This window comes from Neovison vison, chromosome 6 (assembly GCF_020171115.1).
Source record: "Neovison vison isolate M4711 chromosome 6, ASM_NN_V1, whole genome shotgun sequence".
NCBI classification, from domain to species: Eukaryota; Metazoa; Chordata; class Mammalia; order Carnivora; family Mustelidae; genus Neogale; species Neogale vison.
In genome coordinates, this window is record NC_058096.1 from 147,508,373 (window position 1) to 147,535,843 (window position 27,471).

The 27,471-nt window shown below is 40.7% G+C and overlaps 1 protein-coding gene across 7 annotated transcripts in view; it reads right to left on the reverse strand.

Annotated features, from left to right (window-relative positions):
• Positions 1-1,332: 1,332 nt before the first annotated feature.
• Positions 1,333-27,471, reverse strand: part of THRB (thyroid hormone receptor beta) — a 379,016-nt gene continuing 352,877 nt past the window's right edge. For all 7 annotated transcript variants that reach the window (XM_044252564.1, XM_044252561.1, XM_044252560.1 and 4 more), the window contains 3 exons: positions 18,875-19,021; positions 13,189-13,447; positions 1,333-6,326 (listed from right to left, as the gene is read on the reverse strand). In XM_044252564.1, the coding sequence (XP_044108499.1) occupies positions 6,085-6,326; positions 13,189-13,447; positions 18,875-19,021 (648 nt within the window). In that variant the 3' untranslated portion in view covers positions 1,333-6,084. The remainder of the gene's footprint in view (positions 6,327-13,188; positions 13,448-18,874; positions 19,022-27,471) is intronic.

The window sequence follows — 27,471 nt, forward strand, 5'->3', positions numbered from 1 at the left end:
TCATGCTCTCTTTCTCAAATAAATAAATAAAATATATATTTTTTCCAATTAAATAAAATATTTTTTAACAAGAAAGGTATGTAGTGTAGAAAAGAGACAAATATAAAAGGTATATATAGTGATTTGAATAGAGAGCAAGAGGACTCAGGAAATGGTATTCTGAACTGATCTAGGCCAGGAAAATAATAAATGCTTGCTCCATCTTACCTGGACCGGCCTCCTTTGCCAGCCAAGGTAGAATATAATCAGGCACTTCCTTTGGAAAGTGTTTATTTGGTTCATGTCCTGGTCAAATTGCGCTGGGTTTCCTTTGTGTTAAGGAGACTCCATTGCCTTACTGAAAATGAATGAACTCTCAGTCTTAGCTATTGGTGTGGACATTTTTGTTGCTTTTGATTGCTCGCTGTTCCTCCCCACTTTTTATAGTAGCAAGACATAGAATTTTCTTTGAGAAATCATCCCTGACCCAACTATTAGTCCATAGTTTAGATAGGACTGTTTATCTTACCATTCCCCACCAGTTCCAGGATTTTAGAGGATTAATCTAATTAGCATATATGTCCTCCTAAGCACAGTGATTGGCTTAGGAATGGGCATGTGACTGGATTTGGGCCAAGGAGGATTAAGCCCAGGATTTTTACTGAAACTATGGGGGAAAAGAAACACTCTTTCAGTTGATTTGGAGCTTTACAACTAATCTTGGAGGTACTGGGATGGGGGGGGTCACCATAAGTTAAAAGGCTGTGTGAACATAAAGTCTACATGAAAGATACTTCTACAGAGGGAAATCTACACAGAGAATTGAAAAGGGCTATCTCCTAACTAGTACTGATTTAGCAGACAGATCCAGCTGTGCCTGAAGCCTGAGGTTTTCAGATATTACAGTAAATAAGTTCCCTTTATGCACAAGCCAGTTTGATTTAGCTTTTTGTTACTCATCACAGAGAGAGTCCTCATTAACATGTGTTCAGGGTAAGGGAGATAGAGATGTATATTGATAGCCGAGATGAGTATAATTCCATTAATAGTATTTTGGAACTTTTTGAGAGAAGGCAAATAGTCCTTGAGTTGAAAAATTTAATTCTTCCTCCCCCCAACCCATCTCTGTGGCCCCTTCTGAAAAAGTAGTCCCTCATCAGCCTTTTTACTTCTACCCCCCAACCTCTGTGCCTTCCTCCTAAGGAACTTTGTTTATTCTAGTAGATGCTTATGAAATAAATCCCCGTATATCCCTGCTTCCCTCCCTTTGGAAGCAGCTGAGAAGAGAAGAGCAGGCAATCCTATGCTTATTTAGAAAATAATAATATTTAAAGAAAGAGACAGGCAAGTATGTCGGTTATAAGCTTTTTCTTTTCTTCTTTTTTAGAATTGAAGCTTATGAGTTTATCTACGCCCACTATATTCATAATTACAATTTAATATCTGCATACAAAAGCTATGTAAAAATTCATTTTTCCCAAATATACAAATTTTCTTTTTGGATAGTTTAAAACATTTTGATCACAGATTTTAACAGAGTTTTAGGCTGAAAAAAATATTACCAACCTAGCAATATCACTTAACACTGTTTGCAAAACACTTATCTTCCCGTGACTGTAAATCTTTTCCTATTCTGTAGTTACTTTTCTGATTCTCAGGGCATGAAGACATTATGTGTGTGTGGGGCGGAACGTGTTTTCCTGGGGAAAGCATAGAGAACTAATTTGGCTCTATAATCCAATGAAAAATGCCAAGTTAATTAGGAAGAACCAAAACAAAGAAGTGGTGTAATGTCAGCTCATTCATGCCCTTACATCTTTTATAGCAACAATACTTGTGCAATTAAATAAAGTGTCATCTTTTGTCTTACATTGTGCTCCGTAATTTACATGAGTATTGTCTGCATCCTGAGGAGGACAGATTTATATTTGATTGTCTTGTGCATAAGGTGGGTCAGCTTTAACTGTGCAACAGAAAGCCACAAACAGCGTTTTACCTGCACGATATTGCTCTTGAAGGCGGCATTAATTAATGTGGAAACACACTAGAAATGCACACTTTTTGCATTTGCAAACATTTATACAGCACAGTAAAAATTCTGTGATAAGGCCAAACCTTTTTACCCCCAGTCCTTTTTTTTTTTTTTTTTTTGTGTCTGTTTTTAATGTATTTTTTTTTTAAAGATTAAAGTAAAATGTTTCAATTGTAAAAAATACACACCGGGCAAATCCTTACCTGGATAATAAATATCTACATCACAGTACAATAAAATTTCTTCTCTATAAAATTTAAATATGGATTATAATCTATCACTATCAAAAGAAACACTATGCTAATATTTCCATATTATTAAAATAACAGGAAAAATTACAAGCTTATTTTAGAACCTGATGCCATAGCTGTTGGAAAGGGTAAAGAGATTCAAATGTCTGTAAGCACTCTCCTTTGGGAGAAGAACTGCGGCTTGGTTATTCACTTAAATTCAGTTTGTGAAAAAGGTTTAGCCTTACAAATGCTGGCTACATTTCAAAAACCATAAGACCGATTTCATAATTTATGACTCATGCATCAAAAGGTCAATATGACACAAATAGGTTAGAGTTCCAGAGAATAAAAATGGATCACTGACAATGACATGCTTTGAGGGTTCTCAGCAGTTCCGTGGAGGCTGAGTCTCTTGGGGGCTTAGTGTTGTGGAGGTGCCAAGACTTGGGCACCTGTCCACAGAAGAGCAATGAGAATGGCGTTGCTGGAGCAGAGCCGAGCCTGGCGGTCCACCCCGATGACCGATGACCGCGCTGCTGATGGAAGAGGTGTCACTTGGGGCACAGGTGAGGGGGTATCACTGGGCTGAGGCATCAACACGGCAAGCACGTCATTGAGGACCAAGGCTCATTTGACTAGAAAAAGCTCTGAGGCAGCACGTGGTGTTTTGAGCAGAATCATAAAGAAGGAAAGATCTTATTTTTTTTCACTATTTCTGGAAATACTGCACATCTAAATTGAAGAGCAAAGTACACTTGAGGATTACAAACGCGCGCGCGCGCACACACACACACACACACAGACACACAGACACTCCCACACCACTCATCCCCCAAAGTGAAGTGATTTATAAATAAGAATCCCAGTTGTACAGGTGTGTTCTCCTTTACTGGGATGTCTCCCCTTTGTGAGGGGTTTCAATCAGGTCCACACTTGATATGAAAGCCCGGACAATATAAGAGAAAATGTAAAAAAAAAAAAAAGAAAAAAAAAAAAGAAAAAAAGAAATCCAGGGTAAATCCCTCCTGATTGAGTTTTATGAGATGGAGTTTTGAGATGCACTAAGTACCTCAACTGGTTACAGAAGAATGAATCATTTCGACCCCAGGGTCATGATCCTTTGAGTCTTTACAGCCTTTCTTTCAAACTGAAGTACTTTAAGGAGTGTCCTGCTCAGCATAAAGTATTCGGCCTATAACAAGAGTTTTAGATCAGCAGTTTGCCTATTTAAGGCAGTCATATAGGGAACTGAGGATCAAACATAAATTTACTTGGGGCTGGCTGGATTATTGTAGATATACTGTAGCATTTGGCCAATGCCTAGTCATGGTTAATCCCCAAAGCATCAGATTTAGCCTTAGATCAGGCTCTGTACTTATATTTGAATCTGGGTGTGTCTCATGTACTACGGAAACTCTGTCAAACAAATTGAGGTAACTTTCCCAGGGAAGGCTTGATGCTCAACGGGTCTGTGAACCCTCCACTACCCCCTCCGCTCACCTTCCTCTCATTCCCTTCTGAGAGAAAACTTGCCTCTCACCGCAGAGTTTTTCAGAGTTACCCTTGAGTGTAGAAGGTAATTCAGCATTATGTTTCAGAGAGTATTTCTCCAAGGAGAGTCAACAGAGAGAGATGGATTGCTAACAAAGCAAGGACTTCAGGAGACTGGCTAGAGGCTGCCTTAGAGAAAACAAAACAAAACAAACTATAGATAAAGTCAAAGCAGGTAATCTTCCCATGAATTTCATGTTTATAATTTTAATCTCTTCCCTTACTTCCTTTTTTTGCTCAGATAGTTCCATGGCCATATTCTTGTTTCCTCTGAAGCCAGTATTATCACTTTCGTGTATGAAACATATCTTTTTCCTTCCGGATTATTCCCAGTCACACTTAAGTTTTTCAGTGCTGTTCCTCTCCTTTTTCCAATGCCATCCTGCCTTTCTCTACACAGTTGATAAATAGTATATCAAATTCTTGTTTTGACTCAACACCAAATATGCTTTCCCTAACTGTTGAGGGCCATAATTTCTGTTTAATAAAGCTAGAAATTTGAATATGAAAGAAACCATCAAAAAGGAATAGATTCCCCCACCCTTCCCTGCCCCCAAACTAGTACAATATTAAGGATGGGAAAAATTTTAAAGTTCATGACTTTCTCCCAGGTGAGAAAACCAAGACCAAAGATCACAAATCCACCAGCTGACTGAGTACAAACTAGAACTCAGGCACCCCGACTCTGGGCAAGTTAAAAAAGTTAGTCCACTTGGTTTTCACAGTGACTTGCATTCCCTTTTTTTTTTTTTTTTTTTAATTTTTTTGTTTTTTAGTTAAATCTCACTGATATGGCTTATTTTCCCCAATATTTCCAGGATAAGGCAGTTCAAGGCAGGTAAAGGAGTAGTTCATGTCTACTATGCCAGTGAAGAACAAGATACATTCAATTGCATGGGTACATTCTTTGCCCATTTTCTTAAGTTGAAATGATCAGGGATCACCATGGGTTTTCTGGGCACAACCTACTACAGTGTTTGTCATCAGGGAGGAGGGTGAGGCAGGGAAGGTGAGTGTTCATGTATATGGTCTGCAGGTATCTTCTGTGAAATATATGTCAAGGCAATGCTCTAGGAGGGACAGGGAGGGTCAGTGGTGAAACTAGTCTTTGTTCAGTGATAGTCAAGCCTGAGAGTCAGAGGGAAAAGGCGACTAGGTAACATTTATTTGTAGAGCAAAGAGCTTGAGGATCTAAGACCAAAGGGAACCATCAGCATATGAAGAGACTCTCAGAACACTGCACTTCCTTCAACTCAGAATGCACCATACTTATCTCTCAGAATTCCTCCAGAACAAGACTCAAATTTCAGCTTGTTATCTCTCCTTGATTAGAAGATTTAATCCATAGGGAAATATGTTGTCAGCTCAGCAAAGATGCAGTCAGGATTAAACAACTTCAGAAGTTTGAGAGATGACAGATCAGATGTCATTGAAAAGTGACAACACTATGTAAATCCGTTTGATTTTGGTAGAAATTTTCTCTGAGCCTAAACTGTAAAGTAGCCTTTCTACTCTGAGGTAACACCATGTGGATTTTTGGAAACTGTTGAGTCATTGACATTAATGAAGCTTTCTAATTTCTTTGGGCTTGCTGAGGAAAATTGTTTCCCTTGTTGGCCTCCGTCAGTCAGATACCTGCACATCTTTGAGTCACACCCTTGTATAACTTGAATGAAATCATAGGATTATAAAAATTAGAGTGAAAGGACAGCTGATTTTTGAGGAACAAATATTTCTATACATTCCAAGTTATGCTGCTAGGAGAGAATGAAGAGTGCTGAAAACAGCATGCTCTTGAATAGATTAAAAACCAGTTCAGACCTTTCCCTAGAAAGCTGAAAGCCACATCTAACCAAAGGTGGTTTGTACCATACTAATTTGAGCCCTGCAAAAATCAGGACCAGATTCAGATGACCCTATTATCTTGGTTTTAAGGCTTCGTTAGTCTTCTGCCACACCATTTTGCTTGCTTCAGTCTCTGACCAGGGACAGATGGGAGCTGGTGATGGCTTGGTGCTGGTGAATTAATGATTGTCCCCATCCTACCTCCACAACTGTAAAATCTTCAAAGCTTTCACATCAAAGGACAGGAGAACAAAATGCAATAGTTACAAGTACCCGCATTCAAGGGGCAATTTCATCCATGTCTATGCTAAGGACTACCTCCCTTTACCCCCAAACAGTCCCTCCCAAACAAAGAAACAAAGGAACAAACAAAAAAGATCTAGGCAATGGAATGAAATGACACCCAGCAGTGCTGTAGGAATTATGAGAATCAAGTCTGTCAGTCTAATCCTCGAATACTTCCAAGAACAATGGGGGAAAGAGTTCCGTGGGGCATTCCACCTTCATGTGCAGGAAGCGGCTGGCATGGCAGGCTCCAATCATCCGCAGGTCTGTCACCTTCATCAGGAGTTTTGGCCAAAAGTGTGTCACATGATGTTTTCGGTAATTGATATAGTGTTCAAAGGCCAGCAGGAAACTATCTTGGTATTTTTCTATTCTTTCAACGCAGGCAAGCCCTGGGCGGTCTAAAGAGAAGAACAAAGATGAATGTTAATTCAAAAGTGGAAAGGAGAAAGCCCTGCTCTGTCCAGTTCAAGCCTTTGAGTGTGAAGTGGGCAGAACTGGGGACCTATCAACTCCTAGGAATGAACATGGATGCATCATGAACTCTGGGGCCTCAGGGACCAGGTCTCAGGAAGTATCACAATGTTTACACAAAGGGAGTCAGTACTTTGTTCAGATAAATGTGTCTAGGTTAGACAAATCACCTTGTTGGGTGGGAATGGCATGCCTCCCTCTTAGGATACAGAAGGAGAATTCTCAACTCTAGAGTTGAAATACTGTGCGTAATAAGGGGAAGATTTTGAGTTTCCACTGGCTGCCTGGCAGAGAGGGGAAGACAAGCATGGAAGCACAGAGGAGGGGAGATGTGAGAAGGGACTGGAAACATTGTAGGAGGCCTGAATGCCGAAGGAGGAGTGTCAGACAATAAGAAATTCTTACAGAGACAAAGAAGCTCAATATCCAATTTTAGTTTTCTGGGTTGTAATGAACTACTCCTTCTTATCCCTTATACAGGTGATAAAACTGCTACCTGTAGCAGCCTTTTATTGGTGGCGTTTTTGGGGAATTAAAATGATAAGAAAAGATATGAGCCATGCTAGTATCACCCTGTGCAGAGAAGAGAAGAATATAGTGGGAAGCTGGAGCAAGAGGAGACCATGACTGTGTAATGACCCTGAAATCTTCCCAAGTCTTGGGAGGACTTCTGGCTTTCCTCATATATGTGAGAGGGGACTTACGACAATTTCCAAAAATGATAAAAGAGATGTGATGAGAAGTTGAGATGACTGGGGAACATCCAGGCTGCAAACACTTGGGGTACAAAAGTGGGTACAGAGGGAATGTACCTCAACATAGTAAAGGTATATATGACAAGCCCCTAGCTAACATCATATTCAGTGGTGAAAAGCTGAGAGCTTTTCCTCTAAGATTAGGAACAAGACAAGGATTCCCATTCTTAACAGTTTATCCCACATGGTACTAAAGTTCTAGTTAGAGCAATTAGACAAGAAAAAGAGATAATAGGCATCCAAATTGGAAAGGAAGGTAAAACTCACTATTTGCAGACGAGATGATATTATATATAGAAAATCAAGACTTTACCAAAAACCTGTTGGAATTAATAAACAAATTCAGCAGTGTAAAAAGTTAATATAAAAAAATCTGTTTTGTTCCTATAAACTAATAATGAATTATCAGCAATAGAAATGAAGAACACAATCCCATTTACAATAGTGTCAAAAAGAATAAAATACTCAGGAATAAATTTAACCAAGGAAGTAAAAGACCTATACACTGAAAACTGTAAGACATTGATAGAAGAAATTGAAGGAGACACAAATAAATGGAAAGATATTCTGTATTCATGGATTGGAATAATTAATATTGTTAAAATATGCATCCTACCAAAAGTGGTCTACAGATTTGATGCAATCCATATCAAAATTTCAAAGGTATTTTCACAGAAATAGGACAGAGAATCCTAAAATTTGTATGGAAACACAAAAGACCCTTAATAACCAAGGCAGTCTTGAGAAAGAAGAACAAAGCTGAGGGCATCATGCTCTCTTGATTTCAAACTGTAAGGCTATAGTAATCAAAATGGTATGGTATTGGTATAAAAGTAGATGCAGAAGTCAATGGAGCAGAATAAATAGCCCAGAAATACACTAATGTATATATAGTTAGTTAATTTATGACAAAGGAACCCAGAATAAACAATGAGGAAAGGATAGTCTCTTTAGTAAATGACGATGAGAAGACTGGACAATCACATGCAAAAGAGTGAACCTAGACTCCTATCTTTTTTTTTTTTTTTTTAAGATTTTATTTATTTATTTGATAGAGAGAGAGAGAGAGAGATCACAAGTAGGCAGAGAGACAGGCAGAAAGAGAGGGGAAGCAGGCTCCCTGTGGAACAGAGAGCCCAATGGTGGCACTCGATCCCAGTACCCTGAGATCATGACCTGAGCTGAAGGCAGAGACCCAACCCACTGAGCCCCCCCAGACGTCCCTAGACTCCTATCTTATATATATACATAATTAACTCAAAACAGATCAAAGACCTCAAATCATAAAACTCCTGGAAGAAAACAGAGGTGGTAAGCTCCTTCATATTAGTCTTGGTGATAATTTTTGTAGATCTGATTCCAAAAGCAAAAATAAAATGGGACTACATCAAACAAAAAAGCTTCTATACAACAAAGGGAAACCATTAAAAAATGAAAAGGAAACCTATGTAATGGGAGAAAATATTTGCAAATAATGGGAGAAAATATTTGCAAATAATATATCTGATGGAGGTAAATATGAAAATATAAAAAGAACTCCTACAACAGTAACAAGAAAACCTACAATTGTTTAAAAACTGGGCAGAGGATCTGAAGAGACATTTTTTTCTGAAGAAGACATATGGATGGCTAACAGGCACATGTAAAGATGTTCAACATCACTAATCATTAGGGAAATGCAAATCAAAACCACCATGAGATAGAATGGCAGTTTATCAAAAAGACAAGAGATAATAAATGTTGGCAAGGATGTGGAGAAAAGGGAACCCTCGTGCACTATTGCTGGCAATGCAAACTGGTACAACCACAATGGAAAACAATATGGAGGTTCCTCAAAAAATTAAAAATAGAATTACCATATGATCCAGTGGTATTTAGCCAAAGAAAACAAAAACACTAAATTGAAAAGATATATGGACCCATGTTCATTGCAGCATTATTTACAATAGCCAAGATATGGAAACAACCTAATTGTCCATCCATGGACAAATAGATAAAGAAGATGTGGTATATACATACAATGGAATATTAGCCATAAAAAAATGAATGAAGTCTTGCCATTTACAACAATATTGATGGACCTTGAGGACATTATACTAAGGAAAATAAGTCAGAGAAAGACAAATACTGTATCATCTCACTTAGATGAGAAATCTAAAAACAAAGAAATAAGCAAACAAAACCAGGCTCATAGAAACAGAGAACAGATTGGTGGTTGCCAGAGGCTGTAGGCTGGGGTGGGCTTAATGAAAGAAGGGGGTCTAAAGATACAAACAAACTTCTAGTTATAAAAAAAAAAGTCTTGGAAATGTAATGTATGGTATGGTGACTATAGTTTGATGCCTACTGCATATTTGAAAAGTTGCTAAGGGAGTAGAACTCAAAAGTCTTCATCACAGGAAAAAAAAATTTTAACTATATATGGGGACAGACGTTATCCAGACTTATTGTGGTGATCATTTTGCAATATATACAAATATCATTATGTTGTACATCTGAGACTAATATGATGTTATATGTAAATTATACCCAATAAAACCCCCCAAAATAATAATTTATAAACCTGGCTGGATTCCTCATATAGCTCCAGGGAGCCTGACCACCCCCCTGCCCAGTACACCTCTTTTTGCTCTACGTGGCTTTGATCAAGTAGGTTCACACTTCAAGTGTCCAGTTATTGAAGGATCTGTGCTAGTATAAACCAAAACAGGTCTAGTTAATCTATAAAGAAGGCTCAGCAGTGATGTCTCTCAATTCACTCTTTTGAGTTTAAACCAAATATATGGGCTTTTGGCATCCCCTATTTGGCTTGAATTGTCATTTGTGCATTCTTATGTTATGTTTTCCTTCGTGTTTGATGATGCTGCTCTGTGTCTCCTCAATCCTTCTCCCTCCCTCTCCCTTCTCTTCTCTCTTTCTTTGAGTGTGCCAGAAGAATTCACCACAGGATCCTTTTCCTTTTGATCCAAACAGAAAATCAACATAATACTGCCCTGGATGTATTCCTTCAAGGGGGAAAAAATAACCTGGGTTTTGTCGTCTCAAAATTCTGTCCTTTGATGAGAAATAAAGGTAAGGTGGTCATATAAATGACACAGAGAAAATGAAAGGACATTTTGATCATGTTCAAATGGTGCTAAGCATGTTTATGAAGAAATATTTTAAAGGTCAAAGACTGTTTTTAACTCCTTAAGACAGAATTTCTCAAAGATACGTCCTTCAGATCATTTCCATTTTAGCTCTCCGCTCATCACTGAAGGACCAAAGAACTTAGTGGTAGCAGCTCCTGGAAGAGGCTTTGAAGAAGAGGCCTAAGATATTGTGCCACACAGAACAATGGCTTAGAGGATAACCCTGAGAAGGGCTGGAGCCGAGGAGCACCGATATGGAGCTATCATGTGCCAACATAAAGTGGCTTGTAAACCTTTTCTGGTCCTGGCAGTATTAATGAAAAATACCCTGGTCATTAGGGTGGAGAAGAGTTTTAAAAGGTTTTAGTAAGTCACGTGGCTGTCAGGTGGTGACAGTGTCATCAGAGGCAGGGGATGGGGAAGAATCATCCAGTTAAGTGCTTGATAGAGTTTGGTATCACAATTTTAACATACTCCTTTAATTTACCTTACCGAGATTATTTGCTTAACGGTCTCTTAAAATTAACTCACTACGGAGGAAACACTGTATTATTCAGTAAATAAAAATCCATTTGCCATACATAGAAGATAACCACCAAAATGGGTGTGTGACAGAAACTTTATTAAACTTTGGCTAAAGACTCTTGCTGAAGACTGTGCCCAAGACCCACTCTGTCTGTTAAAAAGGAAGGTTATTGAGTTTAGAGAGGCGTTCAGGACAGATTGGCACCAAAATGAATCTCTCTGCTTGCCTTATTTAGGAGATACAAACAGAAAGAAAATTCTCAGAGAAATAGCTTTCTCACTATGTGGTTCAATGTTATAAAATTGTCTTTGTAGCACTATAATTTCAGCTAAAAAATTACCTTGAATCCCCCCTCCAGGGATATAATTCCCATTTATTTAGTTCAATTTCTTTATTTTAAAAGACACTGAAACTCAGAGAAGATAAGGGGTTGACTCAAGGTCACATAGTGAATCCTTAGATAAATTATCCATTTTTTTCTTTAAGAATAATTCTTGTGAAGTACTGAGGACTCCAATTTCTCTCTGTTGACTAGAGACCCCCCCTCAGCTCCAAAAGGCCATATGCAGGTCCCTGCCATGTGAGTTTTCCCAAGTGGCTGCTTACTTCAGCCAGCCAGCAAGGAGAGTCTCCGGAGCAAGCCTATTAGCAAGAAGGGATCTTATATAACATAATGCAACCTCATCACATGGGGGTGACATTGAATTCATCGTATTTTATTGAAGCAAGTCACAGGTTCTGCACACACTCAGTGGGAAGGGATTGTATAGGGTGTAAACATCAGAAGGTGGGAAACCTGGGGGGTACCCTGCCTCTTGTCTGCCACAGCACACAGCTGGGTTCCTTATGCTACTAGCAGTTACGTATGTTTGAGATTTTTCCTAATAAAAAGAGTTTTTAAAAAAATGTCTGCCACACTTAAATGCTATATAGCAAATACACTTCAAGATGAGCTTAAAAAAAAAAAAAAAGGAATTCTGAGTGAACCAGGAAGCATGAACTTTATAAAGGATTCTCATTGTATTTGTGACTGATAATTTACCCATCTGTTTAGTGATTTAGCCAATAAACGTTTTTCAAATTCTAGTAAACACTGGCTTAGGCAGTAGGTGTATAATTAGACATATTTCTGTCTCAAAAAATAAACAGTCCAGAGGTAGACGTGGATAAGTTAAACTGATAGCTATAGTGCTGAGTGACAATTGCCAAGGCACATCTAAGCTGATGGTGCTCTGAAAAGGCACAGGAGGTCTCTGAAACTACCTTCTATTTATTTTTTATTTAAAATGTATTTATTTATTTGAGAGAGAGAGAGCACAAGTTAGGGGGAGAGGAAGAGGAAGACAAGCAGTCTCCCCGCTGAGTAGGGAGAACTATGTGGGGTTTGATCCCAGGACCCTGAGATCATGACCCAGCCAAACCCAACAGCAGGATGCCCAACTGATTGAGCCACCCAGGCACCCCACTATCTTCTATTTAAAGACTAGCTTTCCTTCAAGAGTTTGTCGATTTTGCATTGCTTATTTATTATGACATGATCTCTGAGGAGAAAAGTATCTGCATTATTATCCACTCTTCACTGAAGGAGTCTGGAGTCCTGATAATGAGCTTGGGGTAGGTTAAAGATGGCTACAAACTCTGCCATTTTTTCCCATCTAGAGGTGGGCTCTTGACTCTGGGCTGGTGCTGGGTCTTGTTTGGACCAACAGTATGTGGCATAAATGATGCTATATGACTCTAACCTGAGACTCTGCAATTTTGCTTTCATGTGCTCGGAACTCTCCTTCTTGGAATCCACCAGCCATGGAAGAGTTCAACTGGCCTGCCAGAGGAGAGGCTCTATGGAGAGAGGCCTGAAGCTATGTCTGAGGTCTCAGCCCCAACCCCTGCTAAATTTAAGCCAGTAACTTTTGGGATAGTGTACTATTTAGCAATAAATAGCTGAAAATTAAGTTTTAGCTAAGCCATAAAAATTTCAGCTTTCACTCGTGATTTCCCTAACCAAAACTTAACATGGAGTGGTGTGGTCACTCATACTTATATCTTGCATATATAAAACCAGAAGGTGTCAGGGTTGGCCAATGACTATGAGGCAGGCTAGGTGGTGTCCATTGAAGGTAGACCATTTCATAGAGTCTTTAAAATGGCTTCTTTGGGTTCTTCCTACTACGCTGAGACTTCAGGAAGCATCAGATATCTGACACGCCCCTTCAGTTCCCAGTTCATTGGCAAAACCCCAATTGCTTGCTGAAAGAGAGTGAGCTGTGATTCTGAAGCTAAAGGGGAGGTGGGGGACTGGGAACTCATCAAATGATTTGAATTAGCGTCAGGCACACAAAAGCTCTTGTCGCCCAGTAACGAGTCTGGGAGCACTTACCTGAAGACATTAGCAGGACGGCCTGAAGGAGAGCTACTTCAGTGTCATCCAGGTTGAAAGAAGACAGTGACATGCCCAGGTCAAAGATGGCGTCTGACACCACCCCAAGACCCCCGTTCTTCAGCTGGCCCCGCGTCACTGCCATTTCCCCATTCAAGGTTAAAGTCTCACTTTCTGGGTCATAGCGCACAGCAGCACGAAGGGACATGATCTCCATGCAGCAGCCTTTGAGGAGGATTATCTGGTCTTCACATGGCAGCTGAAAAAAACCAGCTCACATCAGCAAGAATAAGCACACAGATGTCAGTGAGCAATAATATGCAGTATCTTAATAGCAACAGAGACCACATCCTGTGATCAACTTGGTCTTGCACTCTGTGAGCCCATGGCTTTTCCCTTCCTACTTGGCTGTAGACTTTCAACAACCATTTTTCAGACTCCAAGTTGGTGACCAATTTTAATGTCAGTACTTTGCCTTTCTTTTATGATGGATATAGATCTCCAACTGGATTACAGTCTTGTGTGAGATCGCGCTAAAAATCCCTTACTCTGGGGTTTTGTATCATAACGCCAACTGATCATTGCTTGAGAACATGGTTTACATTAAGCTTACCTACATTTCTCATAGTTCTATCAGTCAACAGCTGGCAACTCTGCTTCTCTTTGTTTTTTGAAGCAAGTATGCTTCTTGGGTCTCTCAAAAGGCACAGAAGGAGAAGGTCACATATAGAGGCATGTCGTTCCCGAGGCCCAGAGATGTAAAAGCTTTGGCCAAAGTTACCCGGTGAGTTAGAGGCAGAGGTGAGACTAGAATTCAGATCTCCTGGCTCTTAGGGTTATGTTGTCAGTAACTGAGGCACCAGAATTACTTCACACATTGGGTTTCTCTGCCAGACTGTAATCTTGTTTTAAGCATATTTGGTTGCCTTGTTAATTAGGATTTGTGATAATGTGGTAACATTTATAATAAACTTTAAAAAAAAGCAACTTTGTTAGGAAAATAACAAAAAATCAGAGTTTTACTTTCTGGGGGGGATAGAATGTTTAATTAAAAGCCATTATCAAAGTAGTTTCAAAGGCTATTAATGGATATTTTTGAGGCATTGGGCATTGTGCTAAGCTTTATAGATGTCACCTTATACTTAATCTTCACAGCAGTACAGTGAAGTGAATATTCTAATTCCAATTTCATTTACAGAAGTGGAAATCAAGGCATTGAGAGGTTGAGTAACATGCTAAGGGGTCACATGGGAGTTTTGTGAGTAAGGCTAGTATTTGAAGCTAGATCTTCCAGAATCCAGTGCAAAGAGAAGAGAACACATTCTTTTTAAGTACTTAGGATATGACTAAGTTTCCATAAACAACAAGCATGTAAATTACACATAATTGTTATCTTTTCATGAAATCAGGTACAAATTCTTTTGGGGCAGTACTCTTGGCAACACTTGACTAATTCAGTTTTGGTTGTTATGTAAAACTGAAGGTAATATTACTGAATTACATTTGTTAAAATGCTGGGTATTTCATATTTTTCACTAGCTCAGCCTAGCCACCTTACCATTTAATTTCAAAACTTAGCTTTTCCCCTAGAATAAAATTCATTTCATATTTGGTTCTGGAATTCTCTCCTTCCACCCATTAAAGAAAAAGAATCCCTGTGATTTGCTTTTATTTAGGTTCAAATTTGTGTTCCTTGATGATATCTTTGGATTTTTGGCCCAAGATCATCGTAGGAAATAGGAAACCCTGAGCTTGGATAGATCCTCCACCAAAAAGATGGAGAATGGGCCCAAGTGGATGGAGGCTGACTTTAATCTCTGTGGGGAACAGGGAAATATTTGGCCTCATCAGGGTCACGTGAGGGCTTGTTAAACACATTGCTGGTCCCACCCTCTGAGTTTCTGCATTTTCCGGGTTCCCAGGGGATGATCTTGCCTTTGTTTCAGGGGCCAGGGACCCTTTTGTTCTTGAGAACCACTGGCATAGAATAACAAAGAGAAATTACTGATCAGATCAAACAATTTATTATTATTATTTTTAATTTGTCACAAGGAATGCAAACTTGGGCAGGCCTTGTCTTTGTAGCTAAGTCGGAGTGTAGATGAAGTAGAAGATTTCTTTTTAAATCTTAACTGTTGGTTCAGATTAAAATGAAAGCTGAATTCATATTTGTCAACTGTTTTAAACCAACAGTTAAACTGTTTTAAACCAATTAGGCCAGATGACTTTCCCTTTTAGAAAGGTTAGTAGGATGCTGTTGAGATTTGTTTCAACATGTGGGCAAATGATCTTGGTTACCCGCCACAATACTTTCACTGTGATATCGTGGCAAGAAGGGCCTGACAGGCAGAGGTGCAGGGACACTCCCACATACTCTTCCTGTCTCCTCAGGAGAACATCACTCAGATTGACTGGCAAAGATGACAGTGCCCTGCACTCCAGAAATGATTCTTAATGTGTGTTTTTTGGCAGTTCTGTCAGCAGCGATTTTAGATCTTTCAAAGACCTGGGTGTCCACCAACCTGGCTGGGGGGTTGGCATGGATCTTAGTAGAAAATTACTGTGAGCCCGATTTAAACAGCACATGCCCCAAAATGCCTCTGGCAGGAAAGCTCAGGCTTTTGAGACCACCTGGGATCTCTAGCCCACTCCAGAGGCAGTTCAGGGGCCTACACAGTTCCTTTTCTTCTTCAGTGTTTTAATGAGAGTGATAAAGACTAAAGGCCCTCAGGGGACCACAAACACTGGAAACAAATGCATCTCTGCTGTAAAAGTAGCCTCCCCCCCTTTTTTGTAATTTTGAGACTACACAAATCAGGGTTAAAAGAGACAGAATCATGACCTTGAAGCAGAATTAATTAAACTTCTGAGAGAAATGTGAAGAGAGAAGCTGGCCAGAATCCATGCTTGAAAAGTTCCGTGTTGACCCTTCACCCTTGCCATGGCCATAAATGCATGGTGTGTTCGTTCCTGGTGGTGGAGATGGCTTCTTTTATTTCTTCTTTAACTGAAATAGCTCTCTGTGGTTGGTTGACATGAGCTTTACATTTTCTAAGAAACATTTTTGGGTGGGTATTCAAAGGGGGAACACATGACTAACAGGCTAGCTCAAGTTGTAGGGGTGGTGTCCTCAATAGAGTGTCTCTTCAGACACTAAGGATGGGGGACAAGAGACAGCTCAGAGAGAGTGAGGATCAAGAAAGGTCCAGAAAAACAAACTCAACCCAGTGAACAAAAGAGAAAGATGACACTGAGAGTCAGAGGAAACCAGTGCCCTTGGCCCAGCTATGAGAGTGTGCACCCTTCTTGAAAGCAATAGGGCAACACATCTCAGAAGCCTTAAAAGGTATATATACTTTGGTCCTTAAATTCTACTTCTGCAATTTGCCCTTAAGAAATAGTATTGTGAGCAGGGCATAGGAGCCAGGATGTTCACTGGAGAATGTTTATATTAGTGAAAAATGGGAAAAGGACTGAAGATCCAGTCAATGCATATAACCTCAGTTATGTAGATCTATTCTTTAGAATAGTATGTTGTCACTAAAACTTATTTGTGAAAGAACATTTAATGATGTGTGCTGTACAGTTGGGGGTAAGAAGTTTGGTACAACAGGGTGCTGGTAATTTTTCTTTACCTCAGTGTTAATTACTCGGGTGTGTTGAGTATGTGAAAATTCATTGAGCAGCATCTTTATGAAAAGCGCCTTTTACTCTTTAATAGAAAAGTTTAAAAATGTTTCATAAGTAGGATGTACATTATAGTATAAATTATATATGTTTCATATTTTGTATATGTGTGTGTACATGTGTATATACATATATGTATACACACACATAACTGAAAAAGACTAAAATAGACTCCAAAACGTCCGCAGTTTATCCTTAGGTGGTGTAACCATGAATCAATATCTTGAATATGTTATTTTAAAAAAAATTTGTTTATTTGAGAAAGAGAGACTGTAAGCAAGCATGAGCAAGGGGAGGGGCAAAGAATAGGCAGAAGCAGACCCCCCACTGAGCAGGGAGCCAGACTAGGAGCTCCAATTTTAGGACCCTGGGATCATGACCTGAGTTGAAGGCAGACCCAACAGACTGAGACTTGAATATGTGGTTTTTAATAGCCTTCCAAACTTTAATAAATGATAGTTAAAAAAGATGGTCAGAGACATGGGATGCTCCACACCAAATTCACATATGAAAAAATTCCTTCTCCAGGACTCACCAGCTCTTCTGGGGGTGGGGTACGAGTTATTCCCTCTATAGGACTGCCAGCTGGCACATCAGGTACACTGGCCCCAACCACAGTGAAGCAGGGGACAAGAGCAAAGTACACACTCTCTCAGCTAGGTCTGGGGGTCAGATACCTACATCCTGAAGCCTACTGTTCTGTCCTTCTGGATGTGGCTTTTGTGGAGGTGCAAAACAAGCAATGAAAAGTGTCCTCATCAGTGTCTGAGGTCTCTAGACTCCAGCTGGGGTCCCATTATTGCAAACCCAAAAACACAGATGAGCTGGAAGCCAAAGCAGGATAGAATCTTTCCAGGTGAGGAGAGGGCTTCTTTCTAGATGAGGCTAGATTGGCTTCTCACTTGGATAGCTTATATAAGAGGCTCATGGCAGTACATGAACCTGTGTATTTGAAATCTTTCTGGGTTTCTTTGGAGGTGGGAAGAACAATAGTTTGGCACCTGATAGCTTTTCAAAGGGAAAAATTCTCCACTTGATTCAAAAAAGGGAGGTTAGAGGCAGGATGATAATGTAATAGATAAAATAGAAACCTTAACAAGTGGAATTTATGGATACACTTAGGCCCCAGGTACTATCTAAGCACTTTACGTACATTATCCCATTTAAACATTACAATAGCTCTAAGCAGTAAATAGTATCATGATTCCCATTTTAAAGATGAAATAACCAAGATTTGAAGACACCAAATAAGTTATGTAAGATTCCTGCCCATCTGGCTGACTGCAGAGCCCATGCTTCCAGGCACCACATGGTAGGACTGCTAAAGTTAGAGATGAGGGATGTGGTGTCCTAAAGGGAAAGCCTGTAAGCTCAGGTGGATGAGCTCTTCAGGGTGCCATGAAAACAGGGCAAGAAAGGGTGAACTTATAAGAAAAGAGAGGAGAGGTAAGGAGTTAAGATCCTTGCTCTGTGAGGGAGATCCTTATTCTTGAGGTGGAAACAACCACACAACCATTTTGCTAGGGTATGTAATGGAAAGCATATTGACTTAGACTCAAACCATGGCCCCATGTTTGGATAAATCAACTTAATCTCTTCAATCTTAGTTTTCCCCATCTATAAAATGGGCTTAATTAAAGCTATCCTGCAAATCTGTTATAAGGATTGGATTTAATGTGGGCAGAATTGAGCATGGTAACCGGGACATTGTAGGTGCAGAATGAACAGATGTTATTAGTGTCAGTCATATTTCGCTATGCCTGGAGTCAGTGCATAGATAGATAGGATCTTCAGCTCATGTGAACTAGCTAATGAGTGATGACTGAATAGAGAAGTAGGGAAATAAAAGTGAAACAGTGTATTTTCATTTTGTATTGACATTGCTTTCATGTGACTAAGTCCCTACTAATTAACATTAAATTATAAATAATAGTCCATATTCCTGGAAATCAATGGAACTGTAATGAAAAATATGCAGAAGGAAGAACAGTGTCCTTACCTCACAAAACATAGGCAACTTTTTGGCAAAATCCACCACTCTGGTAATTGCTGGTGTAATGATTTTTGTAAAATGGCTGAAGGCTTCCAAGTCAACCTTTCCACCTTCTGGGGCATTTACTATTGGTGCTTGTCCAATATCTTCTGGCTAAGGAGGAGAAACAAGAAAGATTTAAATGAAGAACACGAAGGGATCTTTATTATAGTTCTCATGTGGCAGAAAAATCTCTTCTGAATTGACATGTTATGCAATTTCCGGTATTCTCTTTGCTCATTATTAAACTATGTCGTTTTCTGTAGTTCAATTTTCTGAGCAAAGTTACTGTCTTGGCCGTTGTTTTAAAAGCTGCTGGTGATAATGTTCACAGAATTGCTGCTGCAGAATTAAAGTGAGAGAAAGAGGGAGGCAGAGGTAAACAACAGGAACTTGGATCCTGCTTCTAAACGCATGAAGGATGCCTGGTGACATATGTGCTAGGGGCTCTGGGGTGGCATTTTCAGAGCCCTGCACATTCTGGCCTTGTGGGCCATGATGGAGGAGTGTGATGGGGATGCCCTGGTGATGAGGGAGCAGAAGGTAAGCTGAAGACAAAGCACCAGCTGACATCCCTCTAACCACCGCCAGCTCCCCAACTCCTGGGTGGGATATGTGTGATATTCTTCCAGAAAACGGTCTTTTTTTTTTTTTTCCATTTAAAAAAGTCTTTATTTATTTATTTTATTGTGTTCAATTAGCCAACGTATAATACATCATTTTGATGTAGTGTCTGACAGTCTTAATGTTAATACTTTGCTAGAGCTCGACAATTGCAGGGCCTCCAGTACCCTGAGAGTCTTCTGCCAATGAAAGAGTCTTCGCATATAAAAGAGTCTTAGCATATAAAACTCCATTTGGACACCTCTGTTTTTCCTTATCTCTCCCAACTCCCAAGTATATAATCAGCCATTCCTCAGGACCCCAGTATAGTAGCTCTTTCTGCCCATGGGTCCTGTCCCCGAGCTTTAATAAAATTACCTTTTTACACCAAAGACTTCAGCTCTGGACCTCACCAACACTCTCAAACTCCATCATTGGCAAGGAGCACCCTGTGGATTCATTCTTGCCTTTGACCTAGCAGCTGGGTCTTGAAGTTCACATCTGCCCTATAGACGCTAGTTGGAGGAGGTCCCGTGGGGCTGAGGGGCACCTCTAGGCCGCTTGGAGGAACTAAGCTGTGTAAACTTGGCAAGCTTTCAGGCAGACACACTAGTGTCTGTTTTTCCCACTAGTGTTACACTAGTAACACTAGTATTACTAGTATTCAGTGTCCCCGGGGGCACTTCTCTGCCCTTGGCTTGCCCGAGAACAAAAGCCATAGCCTCAAAGCCATAGCTACTCAAAGGGTGGTGTAGCAGCTTGGGTATCATCTGGGCACTTGTTAGAAAGGCAGAATCTCAGCCGCCCCCTCCCCCCTGTTCTAATGGTGCAGAACCAGCATTTTAGCAAGTCCCCAGGTGCTTGTATCACTCACGTTAGCCTCCCCAGTGTACTTTGGTACTCTCCAGCTCCTTAGCTGAGGGTTCCAAGACCACCATGGTCTCTCACCATCTGCTATTGCCACCTGTGTTACCTACCAGGAACAGTTCCCTCTGTTGCCCTTTCTCGTTGTTGTCATAATTATGACCACCATTTATCTGTGGCCTGCCAGCGAGCCACCCCTTTGAGCAAGTGCATTATCTCAAGTGGTTTTCATACAATCCTGATTGGCAGGTGAGAAAACAAAGGGTTCAAGGAGGTTAAGAACAATCCCCTGAGGCCAGGACTAGATCTTGGTCACCCAGCCTCTACCCAGCAATCTGCCAGGAACCCCACATCTACCCCATACTTCAAGGCTTTTACAACCGATACAGTTTGTTTTTGTTTTTGTTTTTTCAAAGATTTATGTTGCTGAGAGAGCAAGCACTCATGTGCATCCCTGACATGGGACTTGATCCCATGACCCTGGGATCATGACCTGAGCCAAAATCAAGAGTCAGATGTTCAACTGACTGAGCCACAAAGGTGCCCCACAGCCTGTACACTTTTCATACCAGGGGGCAAAATTCTACTCCTGCTACTTCCCTTACCATTCTCTCCCACTACCTTCCTAGAAGTTGTGAAGGTGATGGGAGGGGTCACAGACTCAAGCCTATCCCATGGCCTGGAGCCACAGTGAACAGACCAGAACCAGGCACCCAGGGTTGGGAGAGGTGGGACGGTGGGCAGAGATGGGCAGGAGGATCTGGCACTGAGAACGAGTCAAGCAAAGCTGAATCCCTCACTCTCAGAGTCATGAGGACACTGCTGGTGACAAGACTATAGCTTGCCTACAGCCGTGGTCCCCAAACTTGCCTGCATCAGAATCACCTGATGGGTTCCCATGTCCAGAGTTTCTGATACTGTAGGTCAGGGATAGAGCCCGGGAATCTGCATGTCTAACAACTTCCCAGGGCATGCTGATGCTGCTGGTCTGGGACTACACTTTGAGAACCACTTGGCTGGCAATGACACATTCAGCTCAGAGGAATCCAGTTACCATTTTCTTCCCACAGCTCTCCAATTATTGCTCACGTCTAATTCTTAGCACAAAGGAAAGCAAAGGATGACTCTATTACTGACATGTTACTAGGGCACCAGGGTCAACAGGAGCAGCCCAGGCCCTCTCCAAAGGCGTGGTAGGAGCTGTGGTTACAGCCTAGGGGAGGATTTAAAATACATTACATAACAAACTGGCAGCACTGACCTTTTTTGGGTTATCCAGTAGGTTCTTCTGTTTATTTTATTTTATTTTTTATTGTTTGCTTTGCCAGCAGCAGGTGAATGGGAAAGGAACCTAGTCTGTCATGTTATCATAGTTAGTGATGATGTTTTGGGGCAACAGTTGGCGTGGGAAGCCCATGGGAGGCGACTGCTTTGCTGGCTTTCTGGATGCAGAGAGAATTGATGGAATAATCACATGTACAGCTTCCTTTTCTCTCTCTCTGCCTGTCTTTCTCACATAGACTGAACGAAGGGATAAGGCACATCAGGTCCTCCTCTGGGCACTGCTTCTCCTGGCATTTGTCACTTCCTTGCTGGTCTCCTCCCACCCCAGAAATGAGTCTCATCTCACCTGCCTTGCTTATTTTACAACTCTGTTATGAAGATTGACTGATACAAGGAACGTGGTCATACCTTAAGAAAGGGAGTTTTATATACACATGCACACACAAACATAAGGTGAGTTTTTTTTAGAAATAAAAATAAAATAATAATATTTTTATATTTTTACAGTTTGGCCTGGTTGAGTCTAAATGTCTTGTCACTGAACATGGATAGATCTAATCTGATTGTATTTAATGGTATTCAGTGTCCTTTGAAATGTCGGTTAAGTTAATACCGATTTTAAAAAATTTCCATTTAATCGCTGGGTTCATGGGGCATTTGAATCACATCTGTGATACCACTAAAGGTTTGAAAAAAGGAGGGGAGTTTTATAAGGAAATATGACAATTTTAATTAAAATTAAACTTACAAATGTAACCACCTCACAAGCTTTTCTGTTGAAAAATAAATAGCAGGGTAGGGAAAAAAATGTACTTTTAAGCCTTTGGGTATTTAGTGGAAAATACAATTGCTAGAAATAAAATCATATACAAAGTCAAAGCTTTTTATTATATTAAGCTTTATTCCCATAATGGATCTTGGATACCAGAAGAAAATGGATAGATAGATAAATAGAGTCTATGAATTGACCTGAGTCAACACATGAGGTATGAGAAATTAAGGTTGAGCACTGTAACCCTGTCTGTGACCTCCCTAAAGATTTTTTACATTGTTTGCTAAAATATTTAGAAGATGTTAGAAATAAAGAAGAGTACAGGGGTGCCTGGGTGGCTCAGTGGGTTAAAGCCTCTGCCTTCGGCTCAGGTCATGATCCCGGGGTCCTGGGATCAAGCCCTGCATTGGGCTCTCTGCTTGGCGGGGGGCCTACTTCCTCCTCTCTCTCTCTGCCTGCCTCTCTGCCTACTTGTGGTCTCTGTCTGTCAAATAAATAAATAAAATCTTAAAAAAAAATAAAGAAGAGTACAAATAGTTGACATCAATTGACCCTATTAGACACGTTGATATAGCTAATAGGTTTGTAATCCATGACGAGATATATTTGCTCACCCCAACCCACCCCCACCCCAAAGAGCATGCACTGGGATCAAGCTCAGGTACCGATGATAAGTCACCAAGGTAGACTGTGGGCAAAGCCTGTTTTTTTTTTTTAAAGATTTTATTTATTTATTTGACAGAGAGAAATCACAAGTAGACGGAGAGACAGGCAGAGAGAAAGAGAGGGAAGCAGGCTCCCTGCTGAGCAGAGAGCCCGATGCGGGACTCGATCCCGCATCATGACCTGAGCTGAAGGCAGTGGCTTAACCCACTGAGCCACCCAGGCACCCCCAAAGCCTGGTTTTTACCGCTGTGGCTCAAACTGCCTTAGCTTTCTCACTGGGGGGCTTCCAGTTCTCATTCTGACTTGCCTCCTGCTTGGCTGCCCTACTGGACCTCCTGAGCCAGTTCATCCTACCTATTCATGTCTCCTGCTCAACTGCTTTGCACTTTTGCTGCCTTTCCTCCTGACTTTTGCTTTCTCTCAAGTCCCCACTTACATCTTATCTTTGCCAATTCCAAATCCTATCCCACTCAAATTCTGTTTTCTCTTCGAAGTCTTCCCAGATGACCTGTGTGAAATGAGGCCTATCTCACAGGAACACAGATGGTGGGCCATGTACATCACTCATGGCATTCAGGCATTTATTACTATCACTTTTTATTGCGTTATGTAGGTATGCAGTAAGATATAAACTTCTCGGGTGGGAGGCATAAGCTTTAAGGTTGTCTACTGTGTGGAAAACATTGAGCTAAAAGGTGGAGGACAGAATGCTTTTTGGTTGGTTGAGTGAATAAATGTATGTTTATACATGTTGAACCAATATTTATTCAGCAACTACTATGGAGCCCGGCCTGGTTCTAGAGGCTGAGGTTACATCAATGAACAATGCACCCTCAAGGAACTTTCACTGTATTGAAATATAAAGAATATTTATATAATAAATATTTATAAATGTTTATAATATAAATATAATAATAAAATATTTATTTATTAAATATTTATTAAAATATTTATAAATAAATAAAATATTAAAATAATAAAAATATTTATAATATAAATATAAATATTTATAAATATAAAAGACAATATAAAGAATATTCTCACAGAAGAATTTTTATTTGTGATTAGACTGGAGGCGACATGATAGTATGTGGGGGTCAGAAGGGAGGTGGGCAGGCTAGGACTCTTTGAGAAGTGATGTGTAAGCTTTAACTGGAAGAATGTCATGAAGGGAACACTCCACAGAGCCAGAGGAAGAAAATTAAAGACAAAGGGAAAAGCCGGTGCCACGTCCCAAGGCCAGAAAGGAGACCCATGTAGTTGGATCCCAGAGATGGCATGAGATGAGGCACAGAGGCAGGCGAGGGTCTCATGATGATGGCCTCTGGGGAAGCGATGGGCTTATGCAGTGTGGCTCCACTGAGGGACTTCAAATAAGAGGGCAGCAGGATGAGAATTTGGGTTGTTATGTGGAGTAGGAATGTGGTAAGCCAGTCGAAGAAATGGCCCTGTGGCACTAGCCGTTTGGGCAGGACATAACGTGGTCTGGACTATGGGGTGACAGTAGACATGGAGAGAAGTGGAAGAACTCAAACTTCTCTTGGGAGCTGGACATAGGGCTTTCTGACTGACTCGGATGTGGGGTGCAGGACAATTAGGAATCCAGGATATCTCCTCGGGGCAGTGGTGGGGATGGGGGCATGAAGGGAGAGATTCAAGGGTGTGTGCAGGGGTGGGCTTCTACTAGCTTACTTGTGTCACTAGCTGCTGATACACAAAGGGAGACTAGGTGCCTTTCTGCTTTGACTGTTCATCAGTATTGTTCAAGGTGAGTAGCAGATGCTGCCCATTGACCTCTTTGCTGTGGCTGGCTCAGAGCTGAGGGCTATGTGGCTTGACCTTACAGCTCTCTAGCACAAGCAGAGTGGGATGGGGCCAGATGGGACTCGTCCCTTCCTTTGCGAGATCACAGGCTATCTTCTTACACCTCCGTAAGGGGGTGGGCAGGAAGGCCCAGACCAGTGGTGATTAAAGGTCCTTGGGCTTTGGGATATCACTTCAGGCTCTCCCTTTTCCCAGGATAAGCAGGGATGGACATGAGGTGAGAATTGTAGGGATAATGCATATAGGAACAACTTACATGGTTGTTAATGATGTGCTGGGCACTTATAGCTACAACTTTTATACCTTGTGATGTAAAGTCGCCTGAGCCTTAGAGAGGTAAAGGAATTTGCGTAAAGTCATGTAACCAAAAAGCAATATACATACATACATACATATATACATATATACATATATACATATATGTGTGTGTGTGTGTAGGTGTATATATAGTTCAATGCTTGTCTTTGTTGCTTTAAATAAATATATATACACATACACATATGTGTATATATATTTATTTAAATATTAGATGTATTATGTAATAAAACATATAACATTATACATATAATATATACTATTATATGTATATATAAAGCAACACAGACAAGCATTGAACTCAGGCTGTCTGGTTGAATCTCCATGCACATGACTGTGACCCTGCCTTCTTCTGATGCAGTTATAATTTTGGGGGTTAGACACCTTCCTGACTTGGTTGCTCTTGCTTTATGACCTGTCCACGCATACCACATGTGGCCAAATCACCCATCCTGGTTGGCCTTTCTGCTTATGCCCCTTTCCTTAGGTTTTCCTAGTGGATCATGTGTGAAATCAGTCAGTAGCTCTGCTGGGGGAAAGTTGGGCAGCCCGGTCCTTGTTCTGATGGTCACATTTTACACTTTACACTCATCCAAAGCTGTACCTTCGCATGCGAATGAAGGGAGCAGAATAATAACACCGTGTCAACAGACAATATTGTTGCTGCTATGGGCTTTACTCCAAACTGAGTGTCTTCCCACCCCTGGGAGGTGTAGAAGTGAATTACCCATGGCAGAGACACTGCTTCCCTTGTTTGGCGCAGATGACCCTTGTTCCCTTTTCAGTGCACTTCTCTGTTTCATCATCGCTGTCACCACACCCAAAGGGTGGTTACATTGGGCACTTCTGTACCATCAGGGATTTGGGTGGATTGGAGAAAACTAGAAAATTATGATTTAAGTGCTTTTGGAAGTAGTTTTAAAGAGTGGCTTTGGAATTATGAAAATCTACATGGCTTTTTATAAAGTTTATTTGCCAATGACTCTCATTTCTACAGACACAAATACAGATTTGAAACCCAGGTCAAACCAGCAGTCTCTATATTTCAGACTTGAGTCCTGATGTTAGGGTGAAAAGTGATAAAGAATATTCTTTTGGGGGCCTAAGTGATTTTCCTCCTCCAGATAAATGAATACTTGCAGTTTTTAGGACAACATATAATTTTTAGTTCCTTCTGATATATTACTATACTATTATTAACATAATAGGTCTCTTCAAATTCTTTTTCAGCAGAAGATGGGCCATCATCACATACAAATAAATGAAATAATATGCATAGCAGTGTTATAAGTAGAATAGAGGCAGCCGCACGGGAGACACAAATCCTAATGTGTAGAAGCCTATTCAGACACAAATATCTTTTAGCAAAGCTGCCTTTGATGAAGGATTCTTAATGTCTTTACAAGAATAATTCACCGCTCAGTGAAATTTTTATCCTGAGCATACATACTCAATTGGAGTCACTCTTCTGCAAGGGGCATGTGTAAATATGTAAACTAGGCTGAGACACAGGGCTTACTGTACTGTCTCTGAGGATGGGCCAGTGGAACTGTACATTCTGTTCTCACTTAGGGTCCCTCATATAATTGTTCTTAAATGGAAACAGAGGCTGGTGTCATCTGAGACTTCTTTACCCACATTTCTGGTCTCTCGTCTGGCACCAGATTCAGCCTTAAAAGTCACTCCGCTAAAATCTGTTGCTTAAAGGAATCCCAAGCCCAGCCTCTGTTCAATGAGAGAGAGAGAAAAACAGACTTCACCTCTCTATGGGAGAGAATGAGCTGTATATACAGGGAAGAAAGGCTGTAACGGCAGCCATCTTTGACAAGAGCTACCACAGGTCTCAACCACACATAGGATCGACACTGCAGTGACAATACTAAATGGAACATGGCCCTTCTGTTGAGGAGATGCTGGGGTGATCCCAGTCATAGAAGGGGATAGGCTGATAGAAATGAAGCTCATTGTAGAGAAGATGGGACCATAGAGGTATTCAGATAGCCCCGCCCCCAGCACCCTCCTAAGAAAAAATGGCCTGGAGAAGTGGCTTTTTGTATTTGGACCAAGAGGGGTGACAATTTCTTGAATGGATCAAAGATATACAAAATATCTGTCGTCGGCTCCGCCCTGGAGGGAAACAGGTGGGTAAAACAGTTGCGCTGTGAATGTCTGCTTCCCAAAGAGAACTCTTGTTCCTGGATAACCTCATGACCCTGACAAAAAAACTAATGGCAAA